The 20995-nt window shown below is 47.5% G+C and overlaps 1 protein-coding gene across 1 annotated transcript; it reads right to left on the bottom strand.

The window, feature by feature from the left end:
- Positions 1–782: 782 nt before the first annotated feature.
- TAGLN3 (transgelin 3) lies at positions 783–14306 on the bottom strand. Its single transcript, XM_015069190.3, has 4 exons — positions 13971–14306; positions 12650–12824; positions 3021–3123; positions 783–1266 (listed from the first exon to the last, which is right to left on the bottom strand). The coding sequence occupies exons 1-4, from the start codon at positions 14148–14150 to the stop codon at positions 1125–1127; spliced, it is 600 nt and encodes a 199-aa protein (XP_014924676.1). The 5' UTR covers positions 14151–14306; the 3' UTR covers positions 783–1124.
- Between the last annotated feature and the right edge of the window lie 6689 nt (positions 14307–20995).

The raw sequence follows: 20995 nt of genomic DNA, 5'->3' as shown, positions 1-20995 counted from the left end.
TTTCATTTATTTTACCTTTTCTTGTTAATTAACAACTCATTATATGGATAAAAGGCCTCATCTCTTTTCTTACTAAATGAATCACTTTTTTCTTGTTTCTACTGGTAGGAAAGAATAAGATTAAACAGTGGTCTCCAAGTTTATTGGCCTTCTTAGTTTTCATACGGATGAGAGAATCTTTGGAACCTCTCCCATCTTAGCTAGATGTCTGTCTTCGGCAATTTCCAGCAATTTTACGGATTTAGACCCTGTAAGTGAGTGTAAGGGAGCAATCTACATCGCCTCTAATGCTTGGCTTATGAAGAACCATATCAACGTGGACATCAGACCCAGGGTCCGGCCTGCAGGGGAAAGATTGGTACAGAAGTAACAACCGCTCTTTCCTTCAACCATCACCCGCTGTTTGATAAAACCACCCATCCAGCAAATACCTCCTGGGCCTCTATACGAGAGCCCCTTAAGAACTGGGGCTTTGGCTTGCTCATTCCGGGGTTCCCTCCTCCGGAGTCCAGCATCATAAGCACAAGGTAGGTACTTTGCCCAAGTGACTCAAAGACCTTGTTCTGGAACTCCTGGCTTTAGGCTATCAGAGTGGGCAAAACTATGTCTAAACTTCCACTTCCGTGGCTGAGACACAGAACACAACCTGATCAGGGCTTCCTCAGAGGGAGCCTATAGTTGTACACCTTCAGCTTAAGCCTCATCCTGTCTTGCTGGCCCCCTGAATGGACGGAGGCCAGCCCTGCGTGGCAAAGACCCTACGGCAAAGAACGAAGTTTACGTTTGAAGACACAAGACTAATTTGTTTATTAGGTCTGTTCTAATAAGTTGAGGAGGGGAGTTTTTGGCAAATAAATAAATAAATAAATAATCAGACAAAGGGAGACTCTTGGGCAAAAGAGGGAGCTCAGGAAGAGGAGGCGGAGTCTTTGCATAGTTCTAAATGAACACAAGGTGGCAGCAGTAGGCAACGCGGATTCTCAGCAGAAATGCAGCACTTGCAAAAACCAGAAACTGGGAGGCTTTGAGAAAGAGAAGGTCAGAAGGTGACTAACTATTTCTTTATCACAGAGACCGTGGTGTGGAACATTCGTCCTCTCTACGGGGGGGCAGGAGGCAGCATCTTACATGATCTGCCTGGGCATCCCGTACCCGGTCATGCCTGCCTGGGAGGCTCCCTTGTTGCTGCCCATCTGCAGGCCGATGACGTTCTGTCCCTGGCGAAGCTGCTCCTCTGAAAATCCTCTCCGATTCTGCTGGGCTTTCCTGGGCAGGGGAAGTGAGATGGAATCATTCTGACAGTTTTCAAGCCCTTCCCAAGACACGTAGTTAGAAAGACTCTATTGGGGTCACCAAACAGAACCCAAGGCCACCAAATAGAATAGCAGGCCCTATACTGAACTATAGTACTGATGGAAACTGTGATCCTACCCTGAGCTACAGTCCTACCTTGAGCAATGGCCACCATGGGCTATGACCCTACCATGAGCCAAGGCCCTACCCTGAGCTATAATCCTATCATGAGCTATGGTCCTACCTTGATCTATGAGTCCCTACCTGGTCTATGGCCCCAGCCTAAGCTATGGCCCTACTCTGATCATTATTCCTATCCTGGGCTATGTTCCTACCCTGGGCTATGGTCCTATCACAAGCTCTCGCCCTACTCCAAATAGGCCCTTCCATGACACAGGAGCTCTCCACTCCTTAAAACCCAGATGATTTTTCAGAATTTCCACGAAAGAGTCAGTGGCTTCCTTTCTGAAGACTTCACTCCCAGACAACTTTCCTGACACCCTCTCTCTCAAAGTTACCTCAAGCCCTTGTGAAAATTACAGTCAGGTCTTCTTACAAAGCATGCATAAATCCCATTCGGCCTTTCCCTGTGTAGGGCCAAGGATTAATGTTCCCGTTTTAGAGCTGTAGGACCTAGGAGTTAAGGAGGGAAATTTTCTTACTCTTACCCTGAGGTCAGCAAACATCAGTAAAGAGCCAGATAGTAATTAATTTTGGTTTTGTGGGTCATATAAACCACGATATGTCACTAGCAAAGCTGGGACTAAAAGCAGAGTTTCAACTGGCCAAAATCTAGGAGATTTTCAGACAAGGTTCATTTAAAATGACACAAGGGGGTAACTTTTTACAACTGTCTAGAAAAAGAAAGCCAGGTTAGGGAAATGAAGGGTCAATTATCTGCTACAAAGTACTCTTTTGTCTCCAAGGCCCCCTGAGCTATTGGGTGGAGTTTCACCTTCCTTGCTTCCCCCACCCTTGAAAACAAGGACAAGAAAATAAATCCTTTACTGATATGACCACATAATACATTATCCAGACCATGCCACTTTTGAAAGTGAAAGAGACAGCTATTAATAAATACGCTGGGGGGTTGCCTGGGAGGCTCAGTTGGTTAAACATCTGACTCTTGATTTTGGCTCAGTCATGATCTCACAATCTGTGGGATCGAGCCCCCACATCAGGCTCTGCGCAGATAGTGTGGAGCCTGCTTGGGAGTCTCTCTCTCTCCCTTGCTCTCTGCCCCTCCCTGCTCATATGCACGTGCTCTCTCTCTCTCAAAATGAACAAGTAAACATTTAAAAAAAATAAAGAAATACATTGGGACAACAGGCATTAACCAGGACATATGTTCCCTTCATTAAGTTCAAGAATAAATAAGTAAATAAGTTTACTTTAGGGCTCCTCGGATCATAACAAAACCAAGTTCAGACCTCAAGCCACCTCTGAGAAAAGTCAGTCAGTCCTGCTCAGCCTCTGGAGAAACAGCACAGCCGGAGCCGGAGGGTCCCAGTATCCCACAGGAAACCCCCAATCCTTTCTGCCCTGGGTGGGCTGTTGACCTGAATGACAGCATCAGTCTTCCCTTGTTCCTGGGGAATCAGCTGGGGGGGCCCTGACTGCTTTGTGTTGAAATAGCCTCTAGCGCTCCAGATGCTCTTTCTCGTAAAAATCACCCTCCTCGGTTGCCGAGTGGAGCGTCGGGAGTGGTGGCACGAAGGGATACTTACCTGTGAAACCAGGATGGCTCTCCCCTGTAGCAGCCATCATCCTTGGTGACTGCAACGCTGCCAAGAGCCATCAGAGTCCTCTGCACAGCCGCCATGTCCTTCCCTACAAGCCAACAAAGACATTAAAGCCAAGCATGTGTCAGGGCTAAGGAATCTGGAAGGATGGGGCTGGTCCTCTGGGAAGGAAGTTCTGATGGGAGGCTGTAGGCCGATCCCATTCAAGAGGAGGGATACCAAATACTTCTCAAAGCCCCGAAGATAACCATAGCAAAACTTCCCAGAAAAGAACAAAAAACTACCTGGCTAGTCTCTATGTGACTCGCCCAGTTTCTAGCTCATAGTTGCCGAGTGAATAAAACATTCCAAACATTTGTCAGCCCAGATACAAGTAGGTCCCTGCCCTGAGCAGAGGCCCTTGCCTCTGTGGGTTCCACAGACTGTGACAAGGGGAAATCCTGTGGGTAGGCTTGCAAGCTGGTCCGCAGAAGACGATTTTCCTCAGGACTGGGGGTAGGGGGAAAAGGAAACTGGAAAGGAGTTGCTTGGCTGGATTCAATGTGCCAAACCCCAGGTGGCTCCTCTCTTTTACTTTCTCTGGGTTAAAAGGGCCTAAAATCACCCATGTGCGTCAAATTGTATTCACTTGACGTATTCAATTGATTCAAAGGGTATTCACTTTGCTCTTTGGGCTGGAGGCCGGCAAATGAAGGCAAGCAAATCAACACAGAAAGCACTCAATGTGACACAAATGATAGGCCCTTTATTTTGTGCAGCTTGGAAGGAGCTAAATGGAAATAATAAATAGCTGCCGTGTGTGTGTGTGTGTGTGTGTGTGTGTGTGTGTGTGTGTGTGTGTCTGTGTGAGAGAGAGAGAGAGAGATGTGTGGTGTGCCCCTTCATACAGTGGGAAAGGGGGGGCATGCCCTGAGGAGCCCAGTGACCCTGAATCCACAGAGGAGGCAAGTGACCCTGAAAGTCAGCCTGTTCCTCTCATCCTCTCTCCTTTCCTCCCTCCCAGCTGACTGCCAGGCGCGGGGCTGGGAAAGATGCTACCTCGTGGTCAGCCCTGGATTAGACAGAGATCCGTGCACGGCACGGGATGTGGGGTGCAAAGCTCAAGGCACAGGGTTAGCAAGGAAGGCAGCGTTCAGTGGGGCGGGTAGGGTTGGGGGGGGGTGAAGCTGCAAAAGTTAAGGGCAAATACTAAAAGGCCCTCGTTGCACTGAGCGAACCATCTGTGCTCTCTCCCCCCACCGTGCTGCTGCGGCTTGGTCACTGGGGAATACAGAATTACAGGAGAAAGGCAGATGGTAAACACGACTGGAGTAGAACTCTAATGAAATAAACAATTCAGGTCCACAGAGGAAGTCCAGTTCAGGATGTCCATCTATTCAAAGAGGAGAGAGAGAGAGAGAGAGAGAGAGAGAGAGAGAGAGAGAGAGAAAGAAAAAGAGTAGATTCATTTTCCCTCACTTTTCTTCCCTACCCCATTAACCACAGGGCGGTTTCGGGGATCCTGAGGCCTGGCGGGGTTAGCTAATAGTTACAGTGCTGGGGGCGGGGGGGAAGGAGGTGGGGGGGGGCGATTAGAACAGAACGGAAGTGTCTGGGCAGCAGATGGGTGGGGGAGGGCACAAGGAATCATAAGACTTAAGAGCAAACCCAGAGGTGGTTACTAGAATGACTTCTCGTAGATAAAAAGCTTTTCTGTAATTGTCACTGTGTAACGCGATCCTTTTTTTTTTTTTTTTTTAATAGAGCTGTAGTGATGATATTCTGAGGGATGGCTGTGGAAAGAGATGGAGAGAGGGTTTGCTCTTAAGTAGTGAGCCATTAAAGAGAACTTACAGCAAGAATTAAGCACAGGGAGGGTTGGGAAGGTTAGAGTATACCATTCAACCTTACTCTGTACAAGGGCCACACAGGAAATTGGTTTCTGGTGGTTGGAAAGCACAGGTCAAGGAAGTCCAGGATCTGGGGGAACGTGCAGCCTTACAGCCAGCAACCCAGCCACAGATATGACCCTGGAGCCCCGGGTGCAGAGGCAGGTTGTGTTAGCACAGACCCAGCCCCCTTCACAGGGAGCTAGCTGGTGTCATACACACGGCATGAAACCAGGCAGGAAGGAGGGGGAAAAGTTGGCAAGGAAAGATATATCCTGGAAGGTGGGAAAGGAAGCAATAACACGATTGGGCAGAAGAAGCTAGGGAAGGAGGCGTCATTTGACAAAAACACATTGGAAAAGTTTTCCTTCAGAAAGGTCCCAAGGCAAGAGATTTGATATAAATTATAAGCCAGATATTTTTATACATGGTATCAAACCAGTGGAATTGATATTATTGCCTCCAGTGTATGAATGGGAAAATGAATTCAGGGAGATTAATTAACGAGCCCAGAGTCACTCAGCAAGTAAACCAAAGCCTAGCTCTAGCTCAGGTGTCTGAATGCAAAGCCCACAAACAGTCCACTAGGCCACCATCAGCCATGGGTCCCCACTGCAAGTTGGTTGTGGTGGCACATTCCTTGGTGATCAGAGATAACCTGCAGGGGTGGCAGTGGCTGTGTGAGGACCAGGCCAGAGGGAATGCACAGGGGGACAAAACTGGGTCACTGTTCTTGCGCCCCATAAGTTCAACAGTACCAACCCCAAGAGCCATAAGTCTCTGAGCGTTTTTGTCTGGAATAATTTCTCCAGGTCGCAACTCAAATAAGGTTAAAGCAAAAAGAAGAGTTGGGGCCTAGAGTCCCCCATCAGTGTGCGGGTCAAGTTCGTCCTGGCCAAGATTCTAAGTAACACTATGAGCAGGAATCTGCCCCTCTAACTTGTCTATCTTGCTTTCCTGGCATGTCTACTCAGCTTTCTAACAGACATCCCTCATGAACTCCAGCACGAAAGTGCTGAAATGGCGAGAGGGCCTTTTTCTAGCCTCACCTCTCTTGCCAGTTCAGAAGCCCAGATCACATGCTGCTGGAGGGAAGGGACCATTTGTAGAGGCTGATTTCTATAACTGGGGGTCACATATTAAATGTCCAAAGGAGCAGTGAGGTTAAGGAAGATCTGTGAATCTTATAACCATCTGCCTAGAACACGGCCTACTTCAGAACAAGGTTTCCCAAGCCTCTTGGACTATTTATGGGATAGTGTGGGGGACATCTCTTTAAAAATATGAATTTTGAGGTCATTCCCCTTAGAGATGGATTCAGTAGGCCTGGGGAGAGGCCTGGGAGTTTATATTTGTAATAAGCTCTCCAGGTGATTTACACCATTAGGCAAGTTTGAGAAGCACGGTGGCTCTCAAACTAGACTGATTACCAGAAATACCTGAGAATGAGGGGCGCCTGGGTGGCTCAGTCGGTTAAGCATCTGACTTCTGCTCAGGTCATAATCTCATGTTTCGTGGGTTCGAGCTCAGAGCCTGGAGCCTGCTTCAGATTCTGTGTCCCCTCTCTCTCTGCCCCTCCCCAGCTCACACTCTGTCTCTCTCTCTCTCAAACATAAATGAACGTTAAAAAAAAAAAAAAAAAGAAAGAAAGAAGTACCTGCGAATCTTAAAAATTCTGATTCTGGAGCAATCTCCTGAGATGACTCGGATACAGCCAGATGGAGAGGCAAGCATTGTTCCACTACTTGGGTTTTCACTTGTTAAAAACATTGCGAGGTCTAACACACGGTAAGTACTACACGCTATTCCTTAAGCAAAAACTCCTCCCTTCGGAGACATCTTCCGCAAAGTCAAATGGTAAAGTCAATAATTAGAAGGGCTCTGATCCAAGCTGGGAGCCAGCTCGGAGTCCGGCAGCTTGGAATCTCTTTGCTCCCTGAAAGCTACACCCTAGATACTTTGGCAAGGCAGCCTGAAAACACTGCTCAAGGCTATTCTTCCAAGAAAAAAGAAAAAAAAAAAAAAAAAAATAAGACTGTCCTAAAAGAAGTAGCGACTACTGGGAAGGACTGGGAATTTTCTAGATGCTGAGTCCTTGGTGGTGACCTAAAAGTGAGACCACTGGCCATAAAAAGGGAAGTGACACATGGACTCGGAGGGGCCAAATGTGCGTTACCAGCTCAGCACTTTGATCAGGTGAGCCTGACTCTTCTAGCCTCCTCTTACAGGAGGGGCTGATATTTAGACTTGCAATTATAAAAAATGAGATGGTGGTGTAGCAGCCTCCCTTGTACTCAACCTGGCAAACCTTTGCTCAGACAACTGAGTGGGCCCTCTTTCCTGCATTAGCACAAAGCGGTGTTTCCCCAAGTGTGGTCTTGTACTTCAGACTACTGAATGATAACTTCCAGGGGGGTGGGGCCGAGGGCTCTGCAATCATAAGGCTCTCCCGCCCCCCCCCCCCCAACCAGGGATTCTTATTACCCATAAAGTTTGAGCACTATTACCATAAAGGGAGCCTGCCTGGGATTCGCTGTCTCCCTCTTTCTCTGCCCCTCCCCTGCTAGTGCTCTCTCTCACTTTCTAAATAAATAAATAAGTGGTTTTAAAAAATACAAGTGTTTCACAGTTTACAGTCAAAACTTTTGCTTCAGAGCTACTTTGTTTTGTTATCTGTCTTGACTCATCTGTGTTACTCTTGGAATACTGGCTGTTTTCATCTTTCTGGTATCATTTCTGTTTTCCTGGAGTAATAACTGAGGCACAGCCCCCAATTCTCTCCTCAAGATTGAGAAAATATTGCTACGGTCAAAGGAGAAATGTCAGAGAGTAGGCTGGGCTTGCTCTGTGAGTTTCACAAATTTTTGTCGCTTGCATTTCTGCAGACACTCTGTTGGTTCTCAAAGCCAGGTTCCCAGACCAGCAGAAGCAGCATCACCTATGAATTGGTAAGCAATGCAAATTTCTGGGCCCCACCCCAGATTTAGTACCTCAGAAACACTGGGGCTGTGTTTTCATAAACCTACCAGGCTCGAGGTTGAGAACCACGGCTGAAGGAAAAACCCGCCAAACAAAGTCACGAGCAGCGGAGGCTGTTCTGACAGAAAAGGAGACGGCAAGCAGCAGGCACATTATGATGACTCAAGTCACTACAGGTACCTCACAAGACCCCCAAGTGTCTCTCAAGTTGGGTGAAATGTTTCCTTGTTCTTGCTGTTATGGAATGACACATATAGAGCCACCTCCCCAGAGAATATATTTGGACTGCCAGGTACTCCCCCCCAATATAAACCACACTCTTCCCCGACTCCTAGTCATCAAGGAGAGGGAACAGGGGGGCAGGGCAAAACCATGTGGCCAGGATCCTTGTCAGTAGGACTCCTGAGAAAAGTAATCAGATTGGATTGATCTTTGAGTCTTGCCTGCTCTGACATTCTAGAATTCTACATGTCTAATGCTTGTTTACCATGTGGCTGTGCAAAGAAACCAAAAGGTAGTTGCTGATGGACTTATAGCATAGGGGGAAAGAAGCCAACATTTATTAGGTGTCTATTAGCCAGGCATGGTCACAGGCATTTTACACATTTAATCCTTACAAGAACCTTCCGAAGAAGGTGCTAGACTTATTTACAGAGAAGGAAACTGAGGCTCTGAGTAGCTGAGCACTGAAACAAGTTCACAAAGTTGGCATGTAGCTAAAGAGCTCCAACCCATCTATCTCACTCCAAACGCATGCTCTTTTCACTGTACCAAGATCTTCTGGGTCTGGAATTGGCAAAGCAATATATTCTGGGGAAAGATATCAAGAGGGTAATGACTACAGGATAGAAAAAAGTCAGAAGGTGACCCGTGAAGCCGGCCCCTCCATACTGGAGGACGGCCGATGCAGTGAAGGCACCACACAACAGACAGAGGGCGAATGCCATCCAGGCAACACTACCGGCTTCTGTACGAAGCCATTAATGAAGTCCATCTGTTCCAAGGCAGAATATGTGCCTTTCCAGCCTTGCTCCCGCCACCCTCATTTTCAATTTGTCCTAAAAAGGGACAGGGCAATGACTGTAGTAACATTTACCTTGCTACCGTATATTATGCTCTACGGTTGCCAGACACTTTGCTAAGCAACTTCTAATGCATCATCCCCTTTAATCCCCATGTCAACCCTGTGAAATAGCTGAGAAAATCAAAGCTTAGAAAAGTTAATTGATAAGTGGTGGACCAGAGATGTGAACCAGGCGGTCTTAGAAATCTGTGTTGTACCACCTTCCAGGGTAAGTTTTCTTTGAGTCTTTCTGACCAGCACACCCCCTAGTTCTCCCGTGTTCTCTCTCATTCTCTGTCTCTCTCACACACAAACACACATACTTCCTTTTCCTGCTCCTCCCTCGTCTCCTTCTCACTTTCCCTCCACAGAAAAGACACTGACGTCTAAGCTCCGGTATGCTCTCCTGAGTCATGGGCAGCTGAGACAGCCCCACTCCCACCCCCTCCCGGCACCCTCCACAAATCCAGAAGGAACCTGCCAGCATCCACCTGCCCTCATGCAAGAGAAAGACTTCTTTAGTCCTCTCCCAGGGCCCTAAGTGGCCCCAGCTTCCTCCCCAGCCCTGAAAGGGATTGCTCACGCCCAGCTTCCTCCCAGAGGAACTTCAGTAGCTCTGTCTCTAATATCCTTTGGTTGGGTTGTTTTCTGGGCCGTTGTTCAGCCCCGGGTTCCTTTTTAAAGCCCAGGACCTTTTATTCTGGTTGCTCCTAAGTCCATTCCAAACATCTCACTGTGCATCGAACAGGGGTTTCAGGATAATGGGTCCATTTGGGGCCCCTGCCTGTCTAACTGAAGCCTAAATGGGAGGGCGTCTTGCAAGCCTGGCCTCCTGCAGCTTCATTTGTCTGCAACCTCAGAGCAACATGGAGTCACTGGGCAGCTGTGGGCAAGCAGAACCCTATTGGGAAGATGCCAAGCGGGGGAGATGGGGGGCGGGGGGCAGAGAGCTGTTGAGCATAAAGTGCCTGCAGAGGAGGAAGAGAAGTGCCCAAGCGAGAAGGGCTGGACCCGCAGCAGCCACAGCCACAACACCCCCAGTTCGTGGCATCAGGAGGGAATGGGAATAAACGGAAAACCACCGTCGGAGCAGTAGGGGGGATGCGGCATGAAGCTAAGCAAACGGCCAGCTTGATAGCTGTGTGAGTAGACACGGGCACCCTCACGCTGACACATGCCAACCCTGCCTTGCAGCATCCCTTTGATTCAGGCTTCCTCATCCCCAGACACGAGCAACAACTGGCTCTGGCAGGAAGCACCCAGCCTCTCTCACTCAGTACCCTGGGTCTCACCCTGGCCTTGCTCAAGGCCAAGCCCGCCCCTCCCTTCTCTGCCCAAAGCAACCCACTTTCCTACCTCTTGCTCCATTGTATGGTAACCAGCTCTGGCTTAAGCCTCCGTCAGTGATCCAGAGGCCCCCTCCCTTAGAATGACTCTTCCAGAACCTCAGTCCTCCCATGAAGGGGCCCACGGGAGGCCGTGGACACTCCCAGGCATCTGCTTTGTTAGTGTCAGTCATGGTTACCTATACTCGGTCAGCCACCCTTGGAGTGAATCCCCTTCCTTTTTTCCTTTAAAGCTTCATCCTTTTTGCCCTGGCTCCGTGTCTGCCTGATTTCCTTTTTCTAGGAGTATTAACCTGGCTTGGAGCCCACCTGTCCACGACCCTACCTTAGGCGACCACAGTCTCATTCATGCTTCTTGACCTCCCTCTCCCTTAAGAAGTATGAACACACAGGGCTGGGACAGGTGGTGTAGACCTCCCCCTGCTCTGTTAATCAGGGACCGTGGCTCCCTACACCCCTCCTCATCACTGCCAGCACCTCCGGGATGTAAAGTTTACCTGCGTGATCTCTGATAAAAGTGGAAAGGCAAGTAAAACATCGTCAGTGGCGTAAAGACAGAGAAGCAAGCTCGGGGTCCACATCTCCCACAGACTTCCAGTTTCCTTCTCTTCCTACATACTTCCTGCGCTTGGTGGGGGGCTCACCCTTCTATTCATATGAACTCCTAATACAGGGGCTCCACCCTTTTGTCCCACACAGTCCTGACTCCTCCTCCTCCTTCTCTTCTTCATCCTCCTGTTATGACTCACCAGCACACTCATGGTGCAGGTACAGGAAACAGCCTCCTGGTCAAAGCATGACAGGGCAGACTAGTTGAGGCCCTATTTTCTGGCCTCAGAGAGTTCGAGTTTGAGCCCTGGCTCTGCTAATTACAGGCCATACGATGCGTACAAGTACTCATGGACAAGCTTCAGCTTCATCCTCTTTGAAATGGGAAAATTAATAACACCTCATAGAACTGGAGGAGAATTAATTGGCATTACACAGTAAAGTACTTGTTCCACGCCTACAGTACGGGGAGATATCAATAGGCAGGGGCTCTCTGTTAGCTGGGAAAATCATCATCGTTTTGGTCTAAAGAGCAGAAACCAAGTCTCAACTGTGACATTCATGAGATTTGGAAGTGAGTAGCCAAGAAGTCCGATGGCCTGGCCTGAAGGTCTGGATATCTGACTTTCTAAGTAATGGCAAAACACAGGTTACGTGATGGGTGTCTTGGGATTTTAACAACTCACGTGTGAGAGAAACAGGAAATACCAGCTCTCTGCCTGACACAGAGGGGGTGTAAGGGTTAAGGAGGCAATTGTTTCTTTAGAAGTTGTTGAGTAGGATGGTCCTCGGCTAGAAATCTGTTTCATCCATCATCTAAATACCTCTTGAAATACCATGTCTCCCGATCACAGGAAACTTATCCCCTCCTCACTATCATGGGGGCCATTTGGGTCACCGCCCTGGGCATCCTATTGGGCGCACCACTGATAACAACTAGGGACTGAGCATGAGCGAGCAGAGCCTACCTGGAAGGCCTGCTTGAACTGTTCCATAGCTCCAGTGCCTGGCCAGCCTGGCGTGGAACCGTTGCATGGATGGGCACACACATTCGGGCCCAGGGGAACACTAGGCACTATGACCACAGGTCCCAACTTCTTGGGCCGTGTCTCCATTCACACCATTTCCCCCAGTAATGGTGGACTGTCAAATACGCCCAGAAATGTGATTTGACTTTTATGCCTCATAAGACTTATGCCTCACAAGTCAATTCACAAATGTGAAAGAAAAAAAAAAAAATCACGTTTCACACTTTCTGAGCAGAATATATATCTGGAAGGGAGGGTCACCAAGCCCTCAGATAATAGTTTCGTAAAAGGTTGGGGTGCTCTTGATTTCTCAGACTGAATGACAGACCGCACCAGGCGGCTTTGTCTACGAGCCCTGTTGCTGCCGGTGAGTCAGAAGCACGCTCACCACCCGCCCCCCCCTTCTCTTCCAGTAGCTACCATTTGTTCAGAAAGAGTACGGTTGTGGGAGGGGTAACAGGAATGAAAGGCATCCATGTAACCATTTTAGCTTTCTCTCCATGGAGGCTTCTGTTTACGTGCTGGTTTGCTGAGGTCCCCCTGCCATGTCCCCAGGGTGCGCCTTCCCTCAGAGGAGGGTAGCCTTGTCAATAGAATATCACAAAGCGGTAAGCTAACAGTGCCCCGGGGTCACAGCAGATAACCCCCATTCCACCCCCACCCTCCACCCCCACAGGGGCATACACAGGCATAAGGAAGAACACTGTGAACAGGTTTCCCAAAGAGATGGCCAAAGTGGAGGGGGAGGGGGAATAACCCCAAAGGCATGAGGGCTGTTTACCTTCCCATAGATCCACCGTCTGAAAAATGTCAGTGGTCCTGACACCGTAGATTTCTGCAGCTTTTAGGAACTGGGAGATTTGCTCCATCTGCTTAAAAGCCATCTTTGATTCTGAGATCTTGGGGATGGGCTCCTGTCCCGGTGGGTATAAACTGTTTATCAGCTTGCACAGGACCTGAAGAGAGAAGGGGAGACAAAATCAATGTTTCCCTTTGTATTTATCCATCATTAATGCAAAGTGAGTCCTAGGCCTATAGCGCACAGTTTCCGGGTTTGGGCAGAGGCAAGTCTTGCGCCCCAGGAAGGCACGGCTCCGGGCTGGGTGGCCAGGTTCCCACGCCAAACCCCAGAGACCCAGGTGGCCTCACTCCCAGGGCTGCTCCTGGCTACAGTGGGTCCTGCATCCTGGGAACCCCCTTCCCTGCTGGCTCCTCCCTTCCTTTCTCTGGGGGAGGGAAAGAATGTTTACAAATAGGGAACAATGTGTGGTGATGAGCCCGTGATTTCCAGACTTTCAATGGAAGGAGGAGAGGTCAAATAATAGAATCGAATATTATTTCTTCTCTCAAAGGGCAGATCAGAATCAGCCTTCAATAACTCAACCCATATGTGCCAATGAGGTATAGAAGAGCTGAACTGGGTACCCTCCTCCTAGATGCTTGTAACCCAAGTCCTGGGCGACCCAACAGAAACGTAGGATAGCTGTTATGTAACAGTAAATCACAGCCTGCGGGGAAAAGATGGGCTTGTTCGAATCAGCAGTCTCCAACCCCCAAACGCACGAGAGCATCTGGTCAGAAAAGCAGTTACCAAGTAAGGATTCCCTTCGGTTTCTTGAGAACCCATGCATTCAAGACATCCAGCACCCCAGGCAGCATGGCTTGGGGAAGGATGGGAAGGTGGTAAATCTCTGACCCTTTCTTTTGTTGTACTTTGTAACTAACCCATTCCCCAGGGGGAGGAATAATTATTCCCCCCCACCCCCACCCCACACGCTGATGGACCAAAAGTCTGGAGAAATCTAAGGGAAATCCTTATCTGATTATTCCCACTGGAGAAAGCAAAAAGGGCTTTTAATTTGGCAACAACTCCCAGGGAAGCTGCCATGTCTCAGGTGGGTGGAGAGTCCTTAAGCTAGGAAGGGAATTGTGCGGGGAGCGCAGACCTTCCACCCCAAAGAAATAAAGGCATTTCCATTCCCACCCCGCGAGACACAGAGTTTGGCAGCCGCAGCTCCACCTGCAGCCTCCTGTTAGAAGAGAAAGTCCAGGAGGGGTTCCCAACCCACTGCCCTGGCCACCAAGATCGCCGCCGGCCTTACCGTCCCGTCCATTAACCATTTCTGAAAATGGGCCCTGCCGGGGAGCGGGTGCTCTATGTCCTCGGCGCACTGCAGGATGATCCAGTCCACCAGCTTGTTCTCCAGGTCCGCATCGTACTTCTGCTCGATCTTCTCCTGCACCTCTCGGCTTAAGCCATAGCTCGGGCCCCTGTTAGCCATCTCTGGAAGAGAAGAGAGGACACGCGCGGCATCCACACAATAGCAGCAGCGGCCCGGCTCCCTGCGAACGGGGGCTGGGACGTGGCTGGGCGGCCTGGCCCAGCAGCAGCAAAGCGGGCAGAAAGCCGGGCGTGGTTTAAATCAAGGAGCCAATGAAGCCACTGGGGTTTCACCTACCAACGCGAAGGGAAAGCGCAGCCACGCGCCAGTGACTCTAGAATAAAGCCCCTGCTGGTCCAGGGGGGCTGGAACGCCCCTCTCGGTCCCGCCTATCGATGGGATGAGATGAGGTGATGTACAAGGACTCACAATCAAGGCGGAAACCCCAGGCAGCAAGGGGGCTGGGTGGTGGTCGTGGCGTCCCCTCTCCAGAAGCACTTGCAGAGACGGGGATCCTGAAATGGGAGAGAGCAGGTAATTAACAGGAAGGAAGGAAGGCCGCCTTGACGTTCAGCTGCTGATGCTGCATGGCGCCTGGAAGAATGGTACACTGATTCGATTTTCTTCTAGCTGAGGAGGGTCAAACCGGGGCCGTTGCTAAGAGCCCTCCAAAACGCCAGCCCTCTCGTATGTCAGTCAATCCCGCCCACCTCCCTCCCGCTGAGAGCTTCTTTCTGGCTGCACAATTCTTTCCCCTCCTCTGGGGGAGACAGCCGATTGTATACAAGGCCGGAGCACAGCTGCACAAGGCCTGGGGCCTAGGGGAGGGTCCATTCTGTCAGCTGCCCATCTGTCAGGAGTTGCCAGACCACTTTCTCTCTGCCCTGGGGTAACAGTTGTCTGGCTGGACAAGAGGGGAGGGGCTGAGAGCTGCATCCATTAACTTGTTCAGCTGCCAGCCAGATTTCATCTGGAAACTTCCATCCTGGCCGTAACTGTTGTGCCTCAGTTTGACTTATCCAAAGAATGAACCTTTTAAGTGCTATTTTTAATAGAAAGATACTAAGAGCATGTTCTATAAAGAAACAAAGCTCACTGTCAATGTACTAACAGCTCGTGGAGTGAAAGGTTTTGGTAGCGTGTAACCATTTCATCTGTGTGTTTTAGTCAAGGACCTGTCAGGCCCCGCTGTGGTAACTGATTGGTCAAACAAGACCGGAGGAGTAATCAACTTAGATCTAAGTTGGCCTGAAATTTTTATAACTGCTCAAGAACTTGGCAATCTGTCTTCCTAGACTGTAAGTGACTTGGGGGTAAAGTCTCATTGGTGCTGTGGGAGTCTCTGGGTCCTTTTCATGAGAAAAACACTCAAACATCTGTTCTTTTGGTTCATGCAGCAAATATGATTTGAGCGCTTAACTATGCCAAGTATTGTGCTGGAGAAGAATCAAATCGAATTCTTGCCCCTGGAACCAGTTGACTTGGGCACATTAGATAAAGCAATTCTGGTGCACAGGAAGGTAATCTTTGTCCCTGCGCAAAATTGGTTGAAAGCTAGGCAGGGAATGACACCTCAAATAATACATGTATGGAGAGGAATCTCTTACCCACTGGGGCCTGGACTAGTGAAAATGTAATCACTTTGTAGACATGTGGGCGGTATGCCTGAGAAAAAGACTTTGTGGTCAGTAGCTGAAGGCCTGGAGAGAGAATTTTGAAACATAAAGGTCTGGGAGAGAATCAGCTTTGAGGAGAGCAGTGGATTTAGAAAAAGGCACAGAAAGGACTGACTAATGCTGAATGGAATCATCGGTTGAAGAAGCTCTAAAGACAGCAGAACTGTCTCTGGAGCCTTGGGGCTTAGGGGAAGAGCTTAGAGCAGGGAAATTGTCAGCAGAATATTGGAAGTTACTGGGTTGCATCTTGGATGGCAGCAGTAAGGTCAATGAGGTCCAAACAAAAGACATGTTACTTTCTCTGTGGCTGGAATTGCTCTAAGGAAGAGGTTGGCTTGTTATATAAAGCTAAAAACAATTCTGAAAGATGTACATGTACATTTACCTTCCTTTTTCTTTTTTCTCTTCTTTCTTTTTTCTTTCTTTCTTTTCTCTTTTCTTTCTTTCTCTTCTATCCTTTTTTCTCTTCTTTCTTTCTTTCTTTCTTTCTTTCTTTCTTTCTTTCTTTCTTTCTTTCTTTCTTTCTCTTTCTCTTCTATCCTTCTCTTCTTTCTTTCTCTCTTCTTTCTTTCGCAGATCTTTTGTACCCATTCCCTTCCACTGTAACAAAGTAACTGCGACACTTTAAGTGAATGATTGAGCTCATGGTTCTGAAGAGGATACAGTGGCCAAGAGCCGGAGCCACAACAAGGAGTAGGTAAGAAGTGTCCAGCAATCCATAGGAAGTTGTCTGAGAAAACAATGCTTGGTCCCTGGGAGATACGGGATCAACTCGACATTTACTGAGCTTCTGCTAGTATTATAGTTAATTTTTTCAACAACTTTTTTAAAGGGCCTGAGTACCCAAAAATGCATGAGACATGGCAACATGGTCTAGTAGCAAAGTTAAACTGGTAAACAATAAATGTGAGCCAGGTGTCATGCTAACAATGTGCACAAGGTGCTCAGAGGAAGGGGGTAGGGGATTGGGAAAAGGGTTTATAAAGGAGATGACTTTAAGCCTCAAAAGATGAATGGGTGTTTGCCAGGTGAATGGGGAGAGGTGTTGTCAGGTGGATGGGTTGCAGCAAGAGGGGTTGTGAGCGTCAGGAACATGGCTGGCAAAGGCAGCTTATTTAGGCAGGCGCAAATGTTCTAATGTCAACAAAGCATAGGATTAAAGAGAAGAGACGCACAGGAAGAAAAGTAAGGCTTGGATGTCAGGTAAGCTCTAGACCATAAAGTTGTCTGCTTGCAAGTGCCCATGGTTACATTTTCAGGAATGTTGAGAGCCACTTGTCACTTAGCCATTATAAGCAATTGAATTATGTAAATTTACACTTAAGTAATTTATAAATATTGAATACTCAGAACAGATTGCTTTTATTTTATTTTGCTACGTATTACTATTGCCTGTGTTTTTTGAGAATAGTATTAGGTTTATTGTCTCTATATGGTGTATATACTATGTAATGGTTTGCAACTGGCCACGCTTCCCAGCTTCGGTGGATTCAGTGACATCACAGTGGTAGCTTCAAACCGGCCGTAACAGGAGCATTTATGGCATGGATGTTGGCAAATTTGTAAATCAGCGTGTTCTTGTTTTGTTTTCTTTGCCTGGAAAGCTAGTTGTTAAATATTTACCAGCCTTGCCTGCCACTGGACTTAGGCAAAACAGTTTGAATTTTTTCACTGAGAACGAGAATCATCTGATTGATTTGGATGAAGGAAAAGGGGGTGGTCAGTATGACTCACAAATTTGACCTGTATAACGGGTGATGTGGTGCCGTTATTGTAAGAGGACTTGCATGTGGGGAGGTCCATATAGGGGGAGGATGACAAGGTTCATCCTAACTGCATCTGGAGGCTACCATCCATCCTAGCTCATTAGATAGTTGGTTTTATGGGTCTGGGGCTCAAGACAAAAGTCTGGAGTGGAGGAATGGACTTGAATCACTGCATACGAGTGGGGTTAAAACCAGGAGCAGGGGTGCTTAAGCTAAGTAGCAGGAGAAGAGGGCCAGGGTTAGAACTCATGGGAATGCTCACGCTGAAGCAGTGGGTGAGGAGGAGCCAGCAAATGAGGGGACACAGCAGAGTCAGAGCCGCCTGGGGGTAGGCAATGTCAGCACAGAGCTCCTGACCTCAGTGGTCCTGTGAGAGAGGGAGGCTGGCATATGTGTGAGAATCTCAAAACAGTTACGTTCTATCAGAAAGGTGAGAAGAGGGGCGCCTGTTCAGGTTAAGCGTCTGACTCTGGATTTCAGCTCAGGTCATGATCTCACGGTTCAGGAGTTTGAGCCCTGCGTAGGGAGTTCAAGACTCACGTCAAGATTGGGATTCTCTCTCTCTCCCTCTCTCTCTGTCCCTCCCCTGCTCATGTTCTCTCTCTGCGTCTCTCAAAATAAATAAATGAATGTAAAACAAAAAAAGGTGAGAATAGAATGCACAGAATGAACTAACTTCTTAGAAACTGAGGTGGATATAAGTTGGGAAAGGCTTTCACTGGGGAAGTGACATTTGATTTGAGCCTTTTATTTTATTAGTATTGTTATTTTTAATTTTTTTAGTAGAAGAAATTTTGTTAGCAAACCCCTGAAAGCCCAAGAAAAGGGAGACCCCACATGTCTGGAAGGATAATTTCCTCAAAAGACACATTTGGTTAAAAAAGAAAAACTGCCTGCCTCTTCCTAGGTATATTCTCTAGATGTACCAAAGTGCCACATGAAAAAAATTTTTTTTAATGTTTATTTATTTTTGAGAGACAGAGAACGAGCAGGGGAGGGACAGAGAGAGAGGGAGACACAGAATCCGAAGCAGGCTCCAGGCTCTAAGCTATCAGCACAGAACCCGACGCGGGGCTCGAACTCACGAACTGTGAGATCATGACCCGAGCTGTAGTCAGTCACCTAACTGACTGAGCCACCCAGATGCCCCATACGTTTTTTAAAATCAAACCAACCATACTACATGATTATGTTTCTAAATTAAAGATTACTTTTAAATGTGTATTTAAAAGGGATCTTTAAAAGGTGTATCTAAATTCCCCCATCTTCTTACCTTCAGAAAATAAGAGTTCCTTAGTTATTTGGGTTTTGTTTTTTTAAAACAGTTTCAAATTTAATGAAAATTTGCATATTCCCTTTGGGCACTGAATAGTTCGGTGGCAGAGTCATGTTCTCCTTGCCATCTCCATGTTTTCTAAAGCTCAGCCATGCCCAAGGCTCTTTTCCTCCTCTCTTCCACACAGAACTTTCTATTGGCTGTTCAGGGAACAGCATACTGTTTAGATTTGGTCTGGAGAGGTCTCTAAGCTCAACAGATGCAGCAAAAGCAAACGTATTCTGTGACCTTAGCCTTCCTTACCGATGGCGTTTGCCTTATCTCTTTCTACTGCACATGCTGACATTGTTAAGAAGGGTCATGTCACTTTTAACATAATGCAGGAGTTCCAGGGGACAAGGGACTGAGGGGCTGCTGGTTGTTCAAGCATTTTCTGTGTCCCTGGATACATGGCACAGAGTGGTTTTGGAGAAAAAAAGAGAGAGAGCGCTTTGGGGGAAAAAACCCCACTAATTAATTAATGATGTACTAGATACAAAATCATTTGGAATTTGTGATGTTACCTTCTGCAAAGCTAGGTTAAATTTCAAAATTGGCTTTTCCTCTCTTCAGATAGTGAAGGGTCCTCCTCCTCCCCTTTTCTAACCTTTGAAGGTTTGAAAGGATAGCACACAACTAACAGGCGAGTGAGATGTTGTGGAAGCCCCGCCCACTTCCTTGCCTCTTTTCCTTTCTAACCCGCATGAATTATGTCCACCAGTTTCTCACGGGCCTGTGTTCAGTGCACAATAAATGTGAAGAGGCAGTGACTCCTATGTGTATGTGTCATTGTTCTAAATGTACAGTAATTATTTAATCCTTATGCTTTTATTATCTAACTTTATGTCATTTTGCAGCTGGGGAAACTTCCAGGTTAAGTAAATTGCTCTTTCAGTGTTTGTAAATGGTGAGCCAGGATTTAAACCCACACTGTATAGTCTGTCCCTAACCGTTATGCATATTGCCTCTACAGGTGTGCTGCAAATCTCTAAGCATGCTTATTACATTATGATGTGTAACCTCAGAAAACTCTCATGTGCAGGGCCCTTTTCTCTTGTCTTTTGAATCCTTGTGCCTAGGCAGTATCTGGGCGGAACAAGCCCCGGAATGGCCACCCCGGAATGGCCTGCTGTCAACTCACTCTAGCACCAGGCACCGTGGCACTTGCAGGATTCACGTGCATTTGATTGGTAAATGATTTCTGTTCAGTATGAAAGGTAACTCCTAGATTGTAGTCCTCGAGGACACTAACCTGTTTAGTGTCTGTGTCAGGGGTCCTGAAGGCCACCCATAGGTTTGATGATTTGTTAGGATTCACAGGACCCAGCACATAATTCTACTCACAGCTATGCTTGGATACAAAGCAAAATCTGTCAAGGAAAAAGGCACATGGGGTGAAGTCTGGGGAAATGAGGCACAAGCTTCCAAGAATTCTCTCCCAGTGGTCCTGCCAGATGAGCTGACGTTCCCTCAGTCACGAGTTGTGACAGCACACGCAGTGCTGTCCACTGGGTAGTTCGCGACATTCAGTGCCCAGGTATTGGGAACTGGTCCCTTAGGCAGTATCTGCCTGGCACCTACCACGATTCCAGACTCCCAAAAGGAAAGGACTTCAGCACAAACCATACTGTTCATACAATGTCAACAGTTTAGGTGTAGTGAGCCACGTTTAGCAGTTCTGGGAATGGCGGAAACTTCCTAAAAGCCAAGTTCTCAGATGCTGGTCAAGGGCTCACCTTGTAAGCAGGCGTCTCTGAGGCTAATTCTTTGCCTCAGGAATTTCATCCCAACAATTTTCTCTATGTGGGTCACGTTATCAACTTAGTAAGTTTCACTTTGACAGACATAACCTAAGGCTAAAGGAAATCCAGCCAAACTTAAAAGCTAAGACACCAACTCAATAATATTAAGGCTCACTACTGCACAAGTCCATTTTAGTTCTTGAAAACACCTTTATAAATTGCATTTCATATTTTCTTACTGTCTCTGCACTTCAGAAAGCCCTTAGATGGCAATCACTTGGCCATTTGTACTTAAGGCACATTTTATTAGAAAAGAAAATGTTTCTGCAAGTAGGCAAGAATATATAAGGATTAACTGCCTCTTCAGAATATGCAAATACTCCATTACTAAGATCAAATCCCATTTAAATGACAGATAAAGTCAAAATTTAGAAGTGATAGATTTCCTTTGTATCATTGTGAAGTT

This window comes from Acinonyx jubatus, chromosome C2 (genome assembly GCF_027475565.1).
Source record: "Acinonyx jubatus isolate Ajub_Pintada_27869175 chromosome C2, VMU_Ajub_asm_v1.0, whole genome shotgun sequence".
Taxonomy (NCBI): Eukaryota; Metazoa; Chordata; class Mammalia; order Carnivora; family Felidae; genus Acinonyx; species Acinonyx jubatus.
This window is presented reverse-complemented; position numbering and strand designations above follow the sequence as displayed.

Excerpts from the sequence above, each read along its gene's own strand:
- TAGLN3 (XM_015069190.3), bottom strand. The coding sequence starts at position 14,150 with ATGGCTAACAGGGGCCCGAGCTATGGCTTAAGCCGAGAGGTGCAGGAG. Across the intron at positions 12,825-13,970 it reads AATGGTTAATGGACGGGACG|GTCCTGTGCAAGCTGATAAA; the intron begins GTAAGGCCGGCG and ends TTCTCTCTTCAG. Across the intron at positions 1,267-3,020 it reads GAGCCATCCTGGTTTCACAG|GAAAGCCCAGCAGAATCGGA; the intron begins GTAAGTATCCCT and ends TCCCCTGCCCAG.